Below are 18,375 nucleotides of genomic sequence, written 5' to 3' on the forward strand. Positions count from 1 at the left end.
CACCCACACTATATTTTCAAAAACCATTGCCTGAGAACCAATTCTTTAATTTTTTAAGCCTTTGCAAATGCCTTTTTTTCAGAAACATGCCTGTATTAAGTGAGCATGCATGGTTTTATGCCACTTTTTGCAATTTTCTAGCAATATCACCAGTAACTGGCTTCACACTTTGTGCCCAATTAAGGAATCAAAGGCGGGCCATCGACATGACGGGTGAACGCAATAGGTTACCCCACCAACCCCTGTATTTCATGAGGTATGGCATCTGTCATGGATCTACAAGTTTAGGAAGAATAACTGTGTCCTGCTTGCTCACAACATTCTACTGTCATATCTGGTATCATTTTCACCCAATACAATATGATTTTGATGAAAACATTTCATCATCCACCCATCTTTTCCTCCATGTTTGTAATGCTGCAACTGCGACTGTTTCAGGGATGGGCTACAGCATGGTCCTGGTATCGACGTTATTCGCACTGTACAATAACACGTATATCGCCTGGATCCTCTACTATTGGTTCTCATCTATGAACAGCCTTCTACCCTGGCATGCTGATCTCACAGGTATATATTTTCTTCCAATCTTTGTATCTGGCCTTTAGCTGAGGTATAAATACTGAGACCTTTACATGCAATGATTTGATAATCTTCATTACAGTTACCTCCCTTTGGTTGGCTGACCTGGTGTAATGTTGAACCCTTGTTTCTCTTGTTTCTTGTCATGGGTTCTTTGTGCTTCATTCTCTTGTTAAACGGAAATACATGGGGATTTGGGTTAGAATATAGGTCCCTAGCAACCTCTACTGGTCATGAGAGGCGACCAAATGGATACGAGGTCAGACTCGCAGACTTGGTTGATTGCATGTCATTGTATGCCGATTGTGTGGATCAATGTTCTTGATATTAATCACTGGATTGTTTGGTCAACACATGATTATTTACAGACCCCTGTCATGGAGCTGTGATATTGCTGAGTGTGGAATTACAAATCAATGAATCAATGAATCTCCCTATCATCTACAGATTTATTTTATTATTTTGGCCTCAGTCAAATTTACTCACTCTAGTGTGGTTCCCAGTATAATCACTAGTCCCTCTCAGTATTATTGACCATCTCATCTAGATACACAATAAGAGGAGCGGTCGGTTAGCCTAGTGGTTAAAGCGTTCGCTCATCACTCCAAAGACCCAGGTTCGATTCCCGACATGGGTACAATGTGTGAAGCCCATTTCTGGTGTCCCTCGACGTGATATTGCTGGGATATTGCTAAAAGCAGCGTAAAACCAAACTCACTCACTCACAATAAGAATCCATGAAATCTGGATGAAACCTGATCTTCCGCAACCCATGCTTGCCATGAGAGGTGACTAACAGGATCGTGTGGTCAGGCTCTTTGACTTGGTTGATTGAATGTCATCGTATCCCTATTGCATAGATGGATACTCATGATGTCAGTCACTGGATTGTCTGGTCCAGACTCCATTATTTACAGACCTCCATCATATAGCTGGAATATTGCTGAGTGTAGTGTTAAACAACAAACAAACAAAGATTCACAATAACAGTAACATAAGCCAATCATTTTCTATTACTTGAATTCACATCTGCCAGGTGTCTTTGTTGGAAACTTTAATTTAAAAAACATAGTTAGGATTACCATTGACTTAAGGAGCGTATATGAAAGTCTCAAAGAGGGAACGGTGCTGACAGCTCAAGGATCATAAACAGACTAATCTGGGATTCGAACTCATGATCATCAGATCCAGGCACAATCAAGGTAAACAACTCTGCATAGCAAATTGGGGCCTTTTAGGCCATTGGTCACCTGTGCCCTCTTGTCGACATGCAATAGGTCAAGTCAATCATGTTTGAAGGATAACTAATGTGGTTGTATGATTGACCTGTCTATTGAAGTGAGTGAGTGAGTGAGTTTGATTTTACGCTGCTATAAGCAATATTCCAGCAAACTCATGGCGGGGGCTACCAGAAATGGGCTTTACACATTGTACCCATGTCAGGAATTGAACCCGGGTCTTCGGCGTGACGAGCGAACGCTTTAACCACGAGGCTACCCGACTGCACCCTACTTATTAAAAGTAGAAGTTGATTTAATTTAATTGTCCCCCGCCGCGCGAAAGCGCGAAGCGGGGGATATAGTATTCACGACTGTCCGTCCGTACGTCCCACATGTTTGTTGCCGCGATATCTCAAGAACTAAACACTGGATTGTCTTCATATTTGGAACTATGGTGTATATACAGACTCCGCAGACACCAGTCGGTTTTGGTGACCTTGATCCCATTTTCAAGGTCACAGCAGGCAAATCTGCTTTTGGAGTTGGAAAACGGTGTTGCCGCGATATCTCAAGAACTAAACACTGGATTGTCTTCATATTTGGAACTATGGTGTATATACAGACTCCGCAGACACCAGTCGGTTTTGGTGACCTTGATCCCATTTTCAAGGTCACAGCAGGCAAATCTGCTTTTGGAGTTGGAAAACGGTGTTGCCGCGATATCTCAAGAACTAAACACTGGATTGTCTTCATATTTGGAACTATGGTGTATATACAGACTCGCAGACACCAGTCGGTTTTGGTGACCTTGATCCAATTTTCAAGGTCACAGCAGGCAAATCTGCTTTTGGAGTTGGAAAACGGTGTTGCCGCGATATCTCAAGAACTAAACACTGGATTGTCTTCATATTTGGAACTATGGTGTATATACAGACACCGCAGACACCAGTCGGTTTTGGTGACCTTGACCCCATTTTCAAGGTCACAGCAGGCAAATCTGCTTTTGGAGTTGGAAAACGGTGTTGCAGCGATATCTCAAGAACTAAACACTGGATTGTTTGCATATTTGGAACTATGGTGTATATACAGACACCGCATACACCAGTCGGTTTTGGTGACCTTGACCCCATTTTCAAGATCACAGCAGGCAAATCTGTTTTGGGAGTTGGAAAACGGTGTTGCCGCAATATCTCAAGAACTAATCGCTGGATTGTCTTCATATTTGGTACCATGGTGTATATACAGGCGGGGGACATTTCGTCACTTTGTGACAAATACTTGTTCTCATTGTCATCCAATTGCAAACTCCTCATGCAGATACTAAAACAGCTTAACTAAAGGCCACAAATAGTTAAAGTAAGACAACTGGATAAGAACATTGTATATATTATTTACCATGGACAAAGGTAAGGTATAGTGACCTTTATTCTGGCTTTTTTTTCTGGATGTACTCAAATGAATATGAGAGTTGATAAAATCCCTTAGAAAAACTGGTACATATTAACACAAGAACGGTAATGTCTGGCCATGTTAAGCTCAAGCAGATGAACGCTGGTGATTTTGGCAAGATAAGTGTCTGTTATTGTTGGAAATCTGTCTTGACATTTCTGTGGCTAGTATCAGATTCTCACATGAAACAGAATTAAAGAAACACTGGTATACCTGCTGTCTTTTATGTGAGGGAAATTCCTGTCTTAGCTAGGTTCTGAGATATCCTTGTTCAGCTAATGTCAGTGGAATGGTCTTGATCCAGATATCTTCCATGATATTACAATCTTCTGTGTATGGACATAACAATATCGTTTCTGTGTGTGTGTGTGTCTCTCTCTCTGCTTGTACTAGTCTGGACTGATGTCGATTTATAGTGCTAGCCCACTGAGATACCATGCCACAGTTTAACCTGAATACCCCACTCAGACACAGTATACTGACTCTGAGCCGACCAGTCCTTTTTTAGCCCCTTAATGCCGAGCGCTAGACAGGGTAACAACAAGTACCATCTTTAAAAGTCGTTTGGTATGATGCAGCTGGGAATCGAACCCCGGACTTTCCGCTCTCCAGGCGGACGCTCAACCACTAGACCATGGAGGTGGTCCACAATCTGTGTCTGTGCCATGTGGCGGAATCGACCTTTAACACCCCTTGTTATTTAGTTCTGAGAGGACCACAGTTGGCCAAGGGTTCTGAGATGATGTATCTCTCAGAGTTGTTACCCTTAGCCATGTAAGGATCTGTTGGTCATGGGTTTGAATCCCATATCCACCCAGATTATGATCCCTGGTCTGTCAGCACTGCTCTGTCTTTGTTGGTAAACTTCGAACCCCTTCGCCCGTTACAGCTATCCTCCCACATTACTCTGACATGATAGTTTCATAAGCATAATGCACACTTTACTATAGTTAAATCAAGCCCGTACAGTCATACTCAAAAACACACTGTTGTGAAAAATGACAAACATATTTTAGTGTCGCTAACGACCAAACCCTAGCCCTCCTACAAACAGTTTTGGAGGCCAAGTTGACTGGTTTTCCTCTCAACTCCCTGACAGTGACCACGATCTCATGATTGGAGTTTTTGCTTTGCTTAGGTACTATACAAAACATTGAGAAATCAGGTAAGTTGTTTTTGTCAGATGGACAATTGCAGGGCTATTTTACACACACTCACACACACAGACACACACACACACAGCCAGACACACACACACACACACACACACACACACACACACACACACACACACACACACACACACACACACACACACACACACACACACACACACACACACACACACACACCGCGAAAAAGATAACTTGGTTGAGGGGTGTGCATATTATATACACAGACATTGAGTTCTGATTTTGTGTGTCCAAAGTGAAAACAGTATGGCGAGCAGATAACACTGGAAATAGAATTTGTCAACAAATAAGAAGTGAAGTACACTTTTAAAATTCCCTTTATAATAATAGGTGTACAGGGTGTTCCTGGCTTGTTTGTATCAGTTTTTAATCAATTTCATTAATCTAATTCAAAAGTTCATTTAATATTTTTATTTTAAATATTGTCAAACTTATGGTTATCGTGAAGTGAAATCTTGGTCCCTGCGTATTCTAATTTATTCCCCAGTTTCAGTTGTGTCGAAACTCGGGTAACTCACAAGTATTTATGTAGGTCCCTTCAACTTTGACACAACAATGTTTGACTGTATATCATTTTCAGCACTTTGAATTTCTTTGAACAAGGTTGATAGGTCAGGGGAACATGACATTGTACAAGTGATTGCTATTTCTGGGTTATTTTAGGAGAAATGACACACCATGAAACATTGATTGCTACACTTTAAAATGACTAGCATCACAGGAAATTGAAGTTTTGTATTTTGCTTGCTGAAGTGGATGATTAAGCTTCATGTAGGCGTTTAATGGATTGTAAAGAAAAAGGAGAAATCTATCTGCTTGAGATGAGTTTATATTATTTCTTTGTTAGAACAAGGCCAATTTAATTACCGGGTACTTGTTTACAGAACATATTCCCAAAGTCCCTAAAGGCAGTAAGGAAAAGAAACTTAAATATTAATCACCTTTAAGAATAAAAGAAACCAATGACCAAATTAATATCTTTGTTATGTCTATTACCATATTGGGTTCGATCCCCGGCCGCGTCATACCAAAAGACTTGTTGTTACCCTGTCTGGCGCTCGACATTAAGGGGCTAAAACAAGGACTGGTCGGCTCGGAGTCAATATACTGTGTCTGAGTGGGGTATTCATGTTAAACTGTGGCATGGTATCTCAGTGAGCTAGCACTATAAATCAGCATCAGTCCGGACTAGTATAAGCAGCCACACACACACACACGTGCATGCACGTCGCTATATAAGTGCAATAATCTTGGACGCGACGTTAAACCCCATTTCACCTCACCTCACCTATTACCATATTGTTTTGTGTATTATACATGACCACCTTTCTGGAGTTAATTTGTTCAGGGAAAATATATCATCCTTTCATATCAGGTGAAGTTTTTGTTGAAGTGATTGAGAGAGAACAAACAGTCCCAATAGCAATGTAACTGTAAATTTTGATATAAAACGATACTAGATTTATACTGCCAGACAAAAGAAAGTATATACTTTAAAGTTGGATTTGATTAAAGCATTACAAATGTTATCAAAACGTTTCATGGCTGAAAACAGTCCAAATCAGAACTACGATACCTGTATCAAATACAACAACCATCAAATAACCATTTCTTTTTAGCTGCAATCAAACAAGTCCCAATTTACTACCCGGGTACCATATTCGACGTAATAAGCGCCCCGCTCTAATAGGCGCCCACAGCGATATTTGGTAATATATTGGCAAGTGAACAATCCCAATTAGCACCCTTTCCGATTGATCAATGTACACATTAGTTGTTTATTCGCGCATAATACGCACTCGTGTGTTATATGCACCCTTAATTATGGGCAATTAAATTCTGGAAAAATATATCTCTCGTGTATAAACATTTCAGGCTGTCAGCATAAACCACGGAATTTATCTTTCAACACTGTTTTTTTCGACAAAATAATATTCTAATAAGAGCCCCCTATTTCTAATTTAGAGAGCGCTGGGCGCTTATTACGTCGAATACGGTAATCATATTCACAGAGGGACTTTTCCCCTCAACTTCCAGACAACAATCATTAGAATACGAAATAACGACTTATTGAATTAGTCATAAAACCCAACACATAAGCGTCTTTTATGTGAGCACATGACACGTCGTCTGTGTACCGTTGTGGAAGAAACAGGGTTACTTAGTGCCTGGAGTACCAAGGGAAGAACACTGCCTGTCAATACACAGCCAGTCAGTATTCATTCATGCATATACATTACAATGTTCTATGTCCAACCCCTAGGCTGTGTGGTCTTGTGAAAGGGAATATGATGAAGCATTTCTATTTCTCATGAAATCAAATTGGCATGCTTTATTTTCACGAGAGGAGTGTTAAACATATTATGTCATCAGTCCCCTATGGAGAGAATCTATAACCAATATCTTGCTTTTGCATTAGGCTGATTAACTTGTTTTAACCCCTTATGTGATAGATTTGGATGAATATCTAGAGGAAATTGTGATTGTTCCAAATTTTATGTGTGAAGGACTTATTGATTGGAATTTGTTGTATACTTTAGACATTTTCTATTTTTAGGGCTCCAAGCCGAAAGGCTGTAGAGCCCTATTGTAATCGTTCGATTTATTATTATTTATTATTATTATTTATTATTCCGCCGTTTTTTGTTCCAGAGATAGCAGTTTAACCACTGGCTCGATTTTGTTCAAATTTTGTGTGTGTGTGCAAGTTGTTAGGTACCAAATACCACAAAAATTCCAAGGCCGTAGGCCCAATGGCCAAGGGCAGATAACTGAAAAACAAGTATTTTTTGAAGATATATTTCGCCTTATTGCTCCGCAACCGCTTGTCTGATTACTTTCAAACTTTACACATGTCTGCTGCTTAGGGTGCTGAACATTTTCTGTTCTTTGATCTTGGTCACTGGTCACGTGGTTTGGCAGCCATATTGGATTCAAAGTTTTTACAGGGTTTTGGGGGTACCTGTCTTCAAATCCTATCTCCTCTGAATCCAATGCATGAAATGCATCCAAACTTTCTGAGTACTGTCTCCATACATATCACATCAAACTCTGTTAGCCGATTTTGGATATCTTTTTTAGTTGCTGCCATATTGGATTCAAGGTTTTCACAGGGTTTTTTGGGTACCTGTCTTCAAATACTATCTCCTCTGAATCCACTGCATGAAATGCTTTCAAACTTTCTGAGAATTGTCTCCACACATAACACACCAAACTCTGTTAGCCGTTTTTGGATATCTGTCTTAGTGACGGCTCTGTTTGATTTTGATTTTGATGATTTCTTTCACCGAATTTTTCCTTTATATAAAGATCACATCTTGTAAGGTTCTCCACAGAAACTATTGAAAGTTTACATAAAGTTAGTCGGGCACATGTAGCTCATCTTTTGTTCTTGGCTGCATGCTAAAAGTAACACCGCTTGGTGGTAATATGGACAAAATACCGAATACATCGCTCAGAAAACTCAGGATTATTTCCCTTTGACCGTCAAGTGTCTTTTGCAGTATGTATACTACCCTTGAAGATGAGGGTTAGAATTGGTCTTCAGCAACTCATGCTTGTCTCAAGAGGCGATTATCGGGATTCGAACATTGTCTGGGTGGTAAATGGGTTAAGAACACTCTGGTTAACTCTGGCACACACCAATTTCGTAGTGGTGATGTCCTGCAAATGGTGACTATCTTTTGATGCAGTTGGTACAAGCAAACCCTTTGAGGATTCGAACATGAGGATTCGAGGTCGGAAATGGGTTAAGAACACACTGGGACATATGTGGGGATGTCTCACAAATGGTTCCTTACGTTTGACGGCGTTGGTACAGGCAAACCTAATGCGGATTCGAACATGGTCGAAGTCAAACATGGGTTAAGAACACACTGGGACACATGTGGTGATGTCTGACAAGCGGTTCATTACATTTGACGGCGTTGGTACAGGCAAACCATTTGAGGATTCGAACATGGTCGAAGTCAAACATGGGTTAAGAACACACTGGGACACATGTGGTGATGTCTGACATGCGGTTCATTACATTTGACGGCGTTGGTACAGGCAAACCATTTGAGGATTCGAACATGGTCGAAGTCAAACATGGGTTAAGAACTCACTGGGACACACGTGGTGATGTCTGACAAGCGGTTCATTACATTTGACGGCATTGGTACAGGCAAACCATTTGAGGATTCGAACATGGACGAGGTCGGAAACAGGTTTAGCACTTTATCTCAGCAATACGACATAAACCCGGGGCCCTGACGAACTCAGAACGCTCATCCATTTGACTGGAGCTCAACTGACAAATAAGTTACAGTCTGGTTCAGAGTCACCAAGCCGAAAAGCTGAAGAGTCCCAGTGCTATCGTTCGATTTAATATTATTATTATTCCGCCGATTTTTGTACCAGAGCTAGCATAGTAACCACTGCCTCGATTCCATTCAAATTTTGTATGTGTATCCAGATACTTACGTACCAGATACCACACAAATTCCAAGGCCGTAGGCCCAAAGACCAAGGGCAGATAACTGAAAAATAAGCAATTTTAAAAGCTATATTTTGCCCTATTGCTTCGCAACCGCTTGTCCAATTACTTTCAAACTTTAGATGTGTCTACTGCTTTGGGTGCTTGACATTTGATGTTCTTTGACTTTGGTCATTGGTCACGTGGTTTGGCAGCCATATTGGATTCAAGGTTTTCACAGGGTTTTTTGTGTACCTGTCTTCAAATCCTATCTCCTCTGAATCCACAGTCTGAATTGCATCCAAACTTTCTGAGAATTGTCTCCATACATTATGCATTAAACTCTGTTAGCCGTTTTTTGGATATCTTTCTTAGTCATCGCCCTATTGGATTTTGATTTTGATGATTTTTTTCACCGAAATTTTACTTGAAAGATCATATCTTGTAAGGTTCTCCACAGAAACTATTGAAAATTGACATGAAGTTAGTCTGACATGTATACCTCATCTTTTGTTCTTGGTTGCATGCTAAAAGTAACACCGCTTCGTGGTAATATTTGATCAATATTTGGGACACCCCTGGGACACCCCTGGAACACGCCAATTCGTAGCAGCGATGTTAGGTGACAATTTTTGAACGGAGTTGGCACAGGCAAACCCTTTATGGATTCGAACATGTTCGAGGTCGGAAATGGTTTTAGAACAGACCTGGACCCCCTGGCACACGCCAATTTCCTAGCGACGATACCCTGCAAGTGGTGCCTACATTTGACGGATTTGGTTCAAGGAAACCCTTTGAGGATTCGAACATGGACGTTTGGGCACAGTGTTACTTGGAGCCCGCCATTGCTGCTTGCAGCTTTAATTATTAATATAATTGTTAAACAAATATTGTAAAGTTAGTTTAGCTGAAGGGGTCATTGTCGGCAGAGGTACTACAGAAACGTACCCCAGGTATGTTTCTGTATACAAGGGCTGCAACGAATACACTATGAGGCGAATACGATTTGTATCACGAATATAGGGTAACGAATACGAATATTAATTCAGGAATACAATAACAAGTCAGAAGCTGATGTATTATTTGGTATATTCAGTGAAGCAATAACAACATAAATTATTTGACATGGTTTGTTAATTATTAATATATTATACATTTATATGCTGCACTTATCCAGGTTCTAGTATCTGCACAAATGTGACATTGACCAGTGACCACATTACTGTCAAATTAAATAGTATAAGAGTGTTGTCTTTTGAAGAAATGTATGCATATCATATGTTCTTATGGATATTTTTATTTAAATGCACATGCTTGCATGTACACAAATATTCGATTCTAGTGGCCACGAATAACAAATTCAATTCATGAATGGATACGGTTTGATTCACCGAATATGCGAGTGAATCGTAACAGCCCTACTGTATACAGAAGTGTATCCTAGCCCAAATCAAAATACAGAAACGTACGTTAGGATGAGTTAATTCTGCTGCAGGCCGCAATGCGAGTAACTGGTTCTTTAGGTATTCGTCACTTCCTGTATGCCAAATCGTGGTAAAATTCAACATGGCAGTACTGTCTTACTGTTGTATGAGATGCATTCCAGGGTATCATATAGAAAACGGTCATACACTGTCACGTACATACATTAATCTAATATTCCGTGATGCACGCATACACTCGTAATCAGGTGAACTGGAATAACAACATGAACCAGTTTCGGTTTCGGGTTGGGGAATATGGACTCGTCGGCCGTTTCAGGTACCAGGTACGTTTCTGTATTCTAATTTTGGCTAGGGTACATTTCTGTATACAGAAACATACCTAGGGTACATTTCTGTAGTACCTGTGGCAACAACGACCCCTTCGGCATTAGTTTAGTTTTATGGTAGAAACTATGTTGAAAACAAAGGTGAATGATTTACCCTAAGTTAGTTAAGCATATTTTTATTTTGGGTATCCAAATGAAAACATTTACTTTTCTCTTTCAAACAAATGGTAACATGTGTATTGACTACTTTGTTTTAATTTTTTTTTGTATTTACCGATAATAGAAGTTAAGTGGTTAACAGTTCAATGTGGATGCATGTATGTCAATGGACTCTGAGTGAGAATGAGTAATCGACTCCTAATAACTGGTGAAACCTGAGAGATTTTGTACGCTTATGTCTAACTGCTTGGCTTTATCCAGCTTGTTGGTGGTAGTGGGGCTCAGACACTGGGACGGGGCACACATTGATCCTGGCCCGTTTTCAGTCAACAACCATGCTGTTAGTGTGTAAAAGCGTCTTTTCTACAGATTTACGGTGTAGGTGTTCCCTGCGAAGAGGACAACGGTGGTGTTCCATGACTGTAAACAGGCCATGTCTGTCACTGAATAGATGGACGATTGACTGAGGTACAAGAGAGATTTGAATTAATGGACTTTAACAAGAAATGAACACGGAGCATCCTGATTGATTCCAGATCGTTTCACAGAAAATGAGTCACGTATTACGTATCCAAATTTCCCAATAGTCTGTTGCCTCCCACACAGTACGATGTCTATCAAACTATAATAATGCAGTTAAGACAGAACTTGATTATAGAAGCCTTGGGATGATCGTGTTCTGTTTACCGCTATTGGTTAACAAGGAGTGGTGAATCAGTTTCAGTGTTCATGATTATTTTTTTTTCATCAAACTAATTATTTTGTTTTTTATATTTGTAATGTTCAAGATGTGGTTATGATCTTCATGCTCTCAAGGTAATTCCAGTCTGATGTTTTCCCTGAAATGTGTAAAAAGGACAAAATGTTGAAGCATTTCAAGATGGCTGTTTTAGCATGGAGGTGATAGTGATCACACATGGTTTAACTATTTAATAATTGTCAGCTTGCATATATGGCAGTTTGTTGTAGGTTTAGGTACCAGTTCCAAAGTTTGATGTCTGATGAATCTCAGTTCCTTAAGTTTTAGGGTGTGTGTGCGTGTGTTAATAGCCCTGCAATTGTCCATCTGACAAAATCATCTTACCTGATTTCTCAATGTTTTGTATAGTACCTAAACAAAGCAAAAACTCCAATCATGAGATTGTGGTCACTGTCAGGGGGAGTTGAGAGGAAAACCAGTCAACTTGGCCTCTAAAACTGTTTGTAGGAGGGCTAGGGTTTGGTCGTTAGCGACACTAAAATATGTTTGTCATTTTTCCACAAACAGTGTGTTTTTGAGTATTAGTGTACGGGCTCGATTTAACTATAGTAAACTATGTTTATAATAAACACGTTAATAACGAACTACGGTTATTACGAACTAAAATTAGTGGTCCTTGAGGTCGTTAAAACCGTAGTTTACTGTATATAAAACCTGCACCAGCGGAGCCTATTATTTAAAAGTTCAACCAAATCCTTACGTCAACATGCACAAAGTGCATGTATTATAAAAATATAAATTGTTTCTGACTAACCGTTACTTTTCTGTTCAACAATGATTTGTGAACACACTCAATACCTCCAAGCTTCATGTACCATCACTAATCCCTATGTTATGTGTAATTAGTCATGCTTTCTTGGGCTTGATGTCATCAGACTGTGGGTACTGCAAGATTATGTACACTTGTTCCTTTATGCTTTATAACAATACGTTATTAATTGACATAAAATTGACACAGTCATCTGAGGTCTGAGACTTTATATATTTAGACTAATCTATCCATCTGTCATGTCTATGTTTCAAATTTCATCAATTTATTGGACAAGGGTGCAACCTGTTTTTGTCTGGAGCAACTAGGTTTTCATGTCAACATGCATCTGAACGAAGTTCCTTAAATTGAGCCCTGCTGTACAAGGGAATCAATATCTTTTAGGGGGCGATGGGTATGTCTCAAAACTTAAGGAAATAAAAAAATTTATCCTGCATTGAAATTTTGAACTGGTCCCTTCGTAATTAGTGAATTCCTGAAGGTGTAGTTATTGGAAGTTTGATGATGGTTTATTAGTTTGTCAGTTTGGTATAGGAGCAGTCAAAACCAAAGTTGTAAATGCTGTGCTATAACTGAAATACTATTGAGGGAGATTCTAAATCCCTCTCACTGTAGTCATTTCTATGAGGTGAGCTACCAGCCCTATGAATTTGTGTCCATAGCTCTCAGTGTTGTTAGTGTATTATCAACTGGTTTGTCTGGGCCATACATCAAGTGAGTCCCACATGGGTTGTATTTTTGCATGAGGCTTACCAATTAATCCAGACCTTGTCATTCTGATTCCACCATCGGCGCTGCAAATTGTTGGGAATATGGTGATGAAGTGTAAAGCGATATTCATTCTTTTTTCTATGCTTTGACACTGAAATTTGTTTTTGCCACATGAATAAAACAGTGACATGCCCCCAATGCATTTAGTTTTGTATTTATGGACCAGACAAAATGATGTGTTGAGCATGGAAAGGGCTTAGTGTATTTTTTTAAACACATCCTTGCAACGTCTAAAACACGTCTGGCTTTATTCCTTCTGGATAAGGGGCTGGGTAGCCCAGTGGTTACAGTGTATGCTCATCACACCAAAAGGCCTTGGTTTGATTCTCCATATTGGTACAATGGGGCTGGGTAGCCCAGTGGTTACAGTGTATGCTCATCACACCAAAAGGCCTTGGTTTGATTCTCCATATTGGTACAATGGGGCTGGGTAGCCCAGTGGTTACAGTGTATACTCATCACACCAAAAGGCCTTGGTTTGATTCTCCATATTGGTACAATGGGGGTGGGTAGCATAGTGGTTAAAGTGTATGCTCATCACACCAAAAGGCCTTGGTTTGATTCTCCATATTGGTACAATGGGGTTGGGTAGCATAGTGGTTAAAGTGTATGCTCATCACACCAAAAGGCCTTGGTCTGATTCTCCATATTGGTACAATGGGGGTGAGTAGCATAGTGGTTAAAGTGTATGCTCATCACACCAAAAGGCCTTGGTTTGATTCTCCATATTGGTACAATGGGGGTGGGTAGCATAGTGGTTAAAGTGTATGCTCATCACACCAAAAGGCCTTGGTTTGATTCTCCATATTGGTACAATGGGGGTGGGTAGCATAGTGGTTAAAGTGTATGCTCATCACACCAAAAGGCCTTGGTTTGATTCTCCATATTGGTACAATGGGGGTGGGTAGCATAGTGGTTAAAGTGTATGCTCATCACACCAAAAGGCCTTGGTTTGATTCTCCATATTGGTACAATGGGGGTGGGTAGCATAGTGGTTAAAGTGTATGCTCATCACACCAAAAGGCCTTGGTCTGATTCTCCATATTGGTACAATGGGGGCGGGTAGCATAGTGGTTAAAGTGTATGCTCATCACACCAAAAGGCTTTGGTTTGATTCTCCATATTGGTACAATGGGGGTGGGTAGCATAGTGGTTAAAGTGTATGCTCAACAAACTAATAAGACCTGGGTTTGATTCTCCATATAGGTACAAAGGAGTTGGGTTGGGTTGTGATTAAACTGATTAGACTGAACATCCAGGTATTCATTGACTTGATTAACTGATTAGACTGGACATCCAGGTATTCATTGACTTGATTCACTGATTGAACTGGATATCCAGGTATTCATTGACTTGAATTAACTACTTTCAAACCACTGTAATATTGTTGACTTCACATCCCTGTCAGCTTTGAAAGAAATAATTTTCACATAAAATCTAACAGGTAAGTCAATGCATGTATAAAAATGTCAGTGTGAAAATGAGCCAGAATATGTGTCATGAATCCCATTGTATTTTTCAGATATTTCCTCGAAGGCCTCTGATACTCTACTGGAAACACTACCTGATGTGGTGGAAATCGGCAGGAATCACACAGATATAGAAGTAGTACCTGAAAAGTTAAAAGAAGCTGAAAACTATTTCTTGTAAGTTGAATATCAAATAGTATGTGTATATATTCATCCTATTTACACAGTTCAGGTCAGACTGGATTCTCAGTACTGCATGCTTGTCATAACAAAATGTAAGCACTTCAGCATCCCTCCAGACTCAATTATTTACAGACTGCGGTCATATAGCTGGAATTTTGGTACAAACAAACAAACCATCCAACCAATACCTCCTCTGGATTAGTGTATTGAACTTGTTGAAGCATGCTGAGTGAGTGAGTGTATGAGTGAGTTGGTTTAACACCGTTTTTAACAGTATTCCAGTTATATCACGGCGTGTCAGCTTAATGTGGGAGGAAAGCCCAAAGTGATGCTGGTCTCAGACGTTTATCACTTCAGTGAAACCCACGAGCACCGGTATGGTGCTGACAAACCTGGAAACATAATTGAGGATTCAACCCACAATCATAGGTTTCTGGCATGCCCAAGGGACGCAACTCTGCACAGCAAATCGCAGCGCCTTATACAACTGGGCCACCCATGCCCCCAATCGGAGCATCCTGCTCAAATATTCCATCAGAAACTTTATGGGTGATCAAGTATGGTACAATTTAACATACTGAATTATTTACAGACTGCTGTCTTATAGCTGGAATATTGTTGAGTGTGGTGTTAAACAACAAACAAACAAACATATTTTTCAACCAAATTATGTGATAACTGAATGCCAAAGTGATGTTTGTGTATTGCTGATGTGAAAAGTACCTGAAACAGACATAAAATATTTTTTAACAAATTAAAAATTCCTTAAAACATAACTGCTTTTCCTCCTCTCAGTAAATGTGATGTATCGGCGGGTAGACAATCAGAATGTTTGCTGTTTATATATCCCAGACAGGAAAGTTAGTATATTCTTTTGACTTTGATTTTAACTCATGTCTGGAATTGTTAGAGAAAATTGATATGAATATAATCAAACTTTTTCAACATTAGAATAGTGTAAGTGTATTATTGTCAATCCCATGTTTTTAAGTGAAAAGGAGAGGTATAAATACAATTTAAGAAACCATGGCAACAAGACTGGAAGTTGGATATAATTTGTAATGTTTACATATTGGATTATTTGTATTGTTAGTACATGCTTTTTAGGGATATTGGTGATGAATTTTTGGCAGCTTACAGGTATCCCATAAGTATATCAAGGAGCATTGTATCGAGGGCTCACTGGACTATGATTGGTTCAACGACTATCATCCTGAAACATTTTATCAGTAATCAGTTAATTTTTTTTTTCACATGCATCAAACTTTGATAATTTTTCCAAAAGTGTTTTTTGAGCCATAACCATAAGAACTTCAAAACAATAAAATTTCAATGAATACATGTATATTCTCAAATTAGTGTAAAGTCTTTTATGTATAAAGTTCATCATTAAATGTTCTATGCGAGAAGGTCCGGGGTAGAATAGGTCTTCAGCAATACATGCTTGCCTAAAAGGCGACTATGCTTGTCGCAAGAGGCGACTAACGGGATCGGGTGATCAGGCTGGCTGACTTGGTTGATGCATGTCATCGTATCCCAATTGTTTGGATAGATGCTCATGATGTCAATCACTGGATTGTCTGGTCCAGACTCCATTATTTACTGACTGCCATCATATAGCTGGAATATTGCTGAACAAACAAAACAAAAAAACAAAATCATTAAATGTTCATGGCACGTGATGGAGCAGTGGTGACTGAATCAAACAGATGTTAGTGAGCCAAGCATCCGCTGATTCAAGTGATTCTGATCAGAGGTCGGACGCCTTGTCCACATGACCAAAGAGGTTAACCCCGTCAGCAAGCTGACAAGGTAAGGATGTCATCTGTGGGATGACTCCACGCCCTGCTACATACTCCCCCGTCAACAGAAGGCACGTCCCGGGCCGCATAGTAGGATACTGAGGCTTATTTTGCTCAAATTTAATATGAACATGCTCAGCCCCACGTTGGGCGCCAATGTAGCGGCCATAAAATTTCTGAGTCCCGTGATGGGATTCGAACCACGGACCTTCTGATCAGAGGTTGGAGGCCTTGTCCAGATGACCAAAGAGGTTAACACTGTCAGCAAGCTGACATGGTAAGGATGTCCGCCGTGGGATGACTCCACGCCCTGCTACACAAGCATACCAATTCATACTCTCCAGTGTTAGGAATTACCTCTGACAATTGCCATTTGTTGTTTCAGTAAGGATGTATTAAACGTATCAGACGGGCTCTCTGACACCGGTCAGTTGCAGCTCCACCTGGTGGTGTGCTTGTTACTTGTCTGGCTGACCGCAGCCTTCATCATCATCTGGGGACCACATTCCATGGGCAAGGTAGGCACCAACAGCATAACTACAACTCTCACACAGAACTGTCACACGTAACGAGACCACAAAACCATCACGCATGACACACAAGACCATCACACAAAACCATCACACTTACTCCCACGTACAGTACAGTCACACATTCACACATGGCCTTCACACACACGCATGCACGCACGCAAACAAACAAACACACACACATGTGTACAATACAGTCACACACACACACAACCTTCACACATACACACACATGTACAATACAGTCACACATTCACACATGATCAGACCACAAAACTGTCGGACATATATTATATGTGGCTTTACACAATCTGAAATAAGAAAACACTCTTCATTTCCATCAAATCATTATTCAGCTGTTTTCAACAGATGTGTATCGCACATAATATGATATTCCTAAAATGTTCATAGTTCTATCAATGATGTGACTATCGCCAACATGTATGGATATGCTTTTACTCCCAACATTATCAAGACATTGAGAAATAGGCCCATGAAGGTAGAATATGTCATCAGCAATCCATGCTTGCCGAAAAAGGCAGTCGACTGTGCTTGTCGTAAGAGGCAACTAACAGGATTGGGTGGTCAGGTTTGCTGACTTGGTTGATGCATGTCATCAATCCCAATTACGTGGATCTATGCTCATGTTGTCAATGACTGGATTGTCTCGTCCAGACTCGATTACTTACAGATTGCTGTCATATAGCTGGAATATAGCTGTGTGTGGCGTTAAAACAACAAACCAAACCAAAACCAAAAAGAAATATGATAAGGCCATTAATTATTAATTTGGGAAACAAGGATCCTAATTTCTCGACCCTATTTGCACCAAAAGTGGAAAGAAAAATAAATCAAAATTAACATATATTTTTGTTAACCTTTTTCCGCTGAAATGTCACACATGCAAAAATACTTGTGATGCAAGTGATCACAGCACTCTAACTCCCCTTACTGCAATAGAGCCTCGATGGCTGTGAAAGAAAAACCTTGTGTTATTAGGATCTATGGGCAGTGGGAGGGTAGACCTGCACCATGACTCTGGAATGTATATGCAAGTCTAGGCAAGTCTAGATCAAACTACACCAAGTCTAGTTTTCTTGATTCCACAGCAGAAAACAGAAAACAGCAAAAGAGAAAAGGCTCTTTTGAAGAAAAAATAGGATAATCATTTTAAAGAAATGTTTTCATTGACTAAGTGTTCGTCTAGCAGTTGGGTAGCCCAGTGGTTAAAGTGTTCACTTGCCATGTACCCCCCATGGGTACA

General features: G+C 40.0%; 1 protein-coding gene across 3 annotated transcripts in view; it reads left to right on the plus strand.

Moving 5' to 3' along the window:
• LOC124115625 overlaps window positions 1-18,375 on the plus strand; it is a 247,733-nt gene that overhangs the window by 122,154 nt on the left and 107,204 nt on the right. For all 3 annotated transcript variants that reach the window (XM_048387630.1, XM_048387629.1, XM_048387631.1), the window contains exons 4-6: window positions 439-567; window positions 14,650-14,773; window positions 16,967-17,099. In XM_048387630.1, coding sequence (XP_048243587.1) covers window positions 439-567; window positions 14,650-14,773; window positions 16,967-17,099 — 386 coding nt within the window. The remainder of the gene's footprint in view (window positions 1-438; window positions 568-14,649; window positions 14,774-16,966; window positions 17,100-18,375) is intronic.

The sequence above is a fragment of the Haliotis rufescens genome, unplaced genomic scaffold (genome assembly GCF_023055435.1).
Source record: "Haliotis rufescens isolate VD_foot unplaced genomic scaffold, xgHalRufe1.0.p SCAF_7, whole genome shotgun sequence".
Lineage (NCBI taxonomy): Eukaryota > Metazoa > Mollusca > Gastropoda > Lepetellida > Haliotidae > Haliotis > Haliotis rufescens.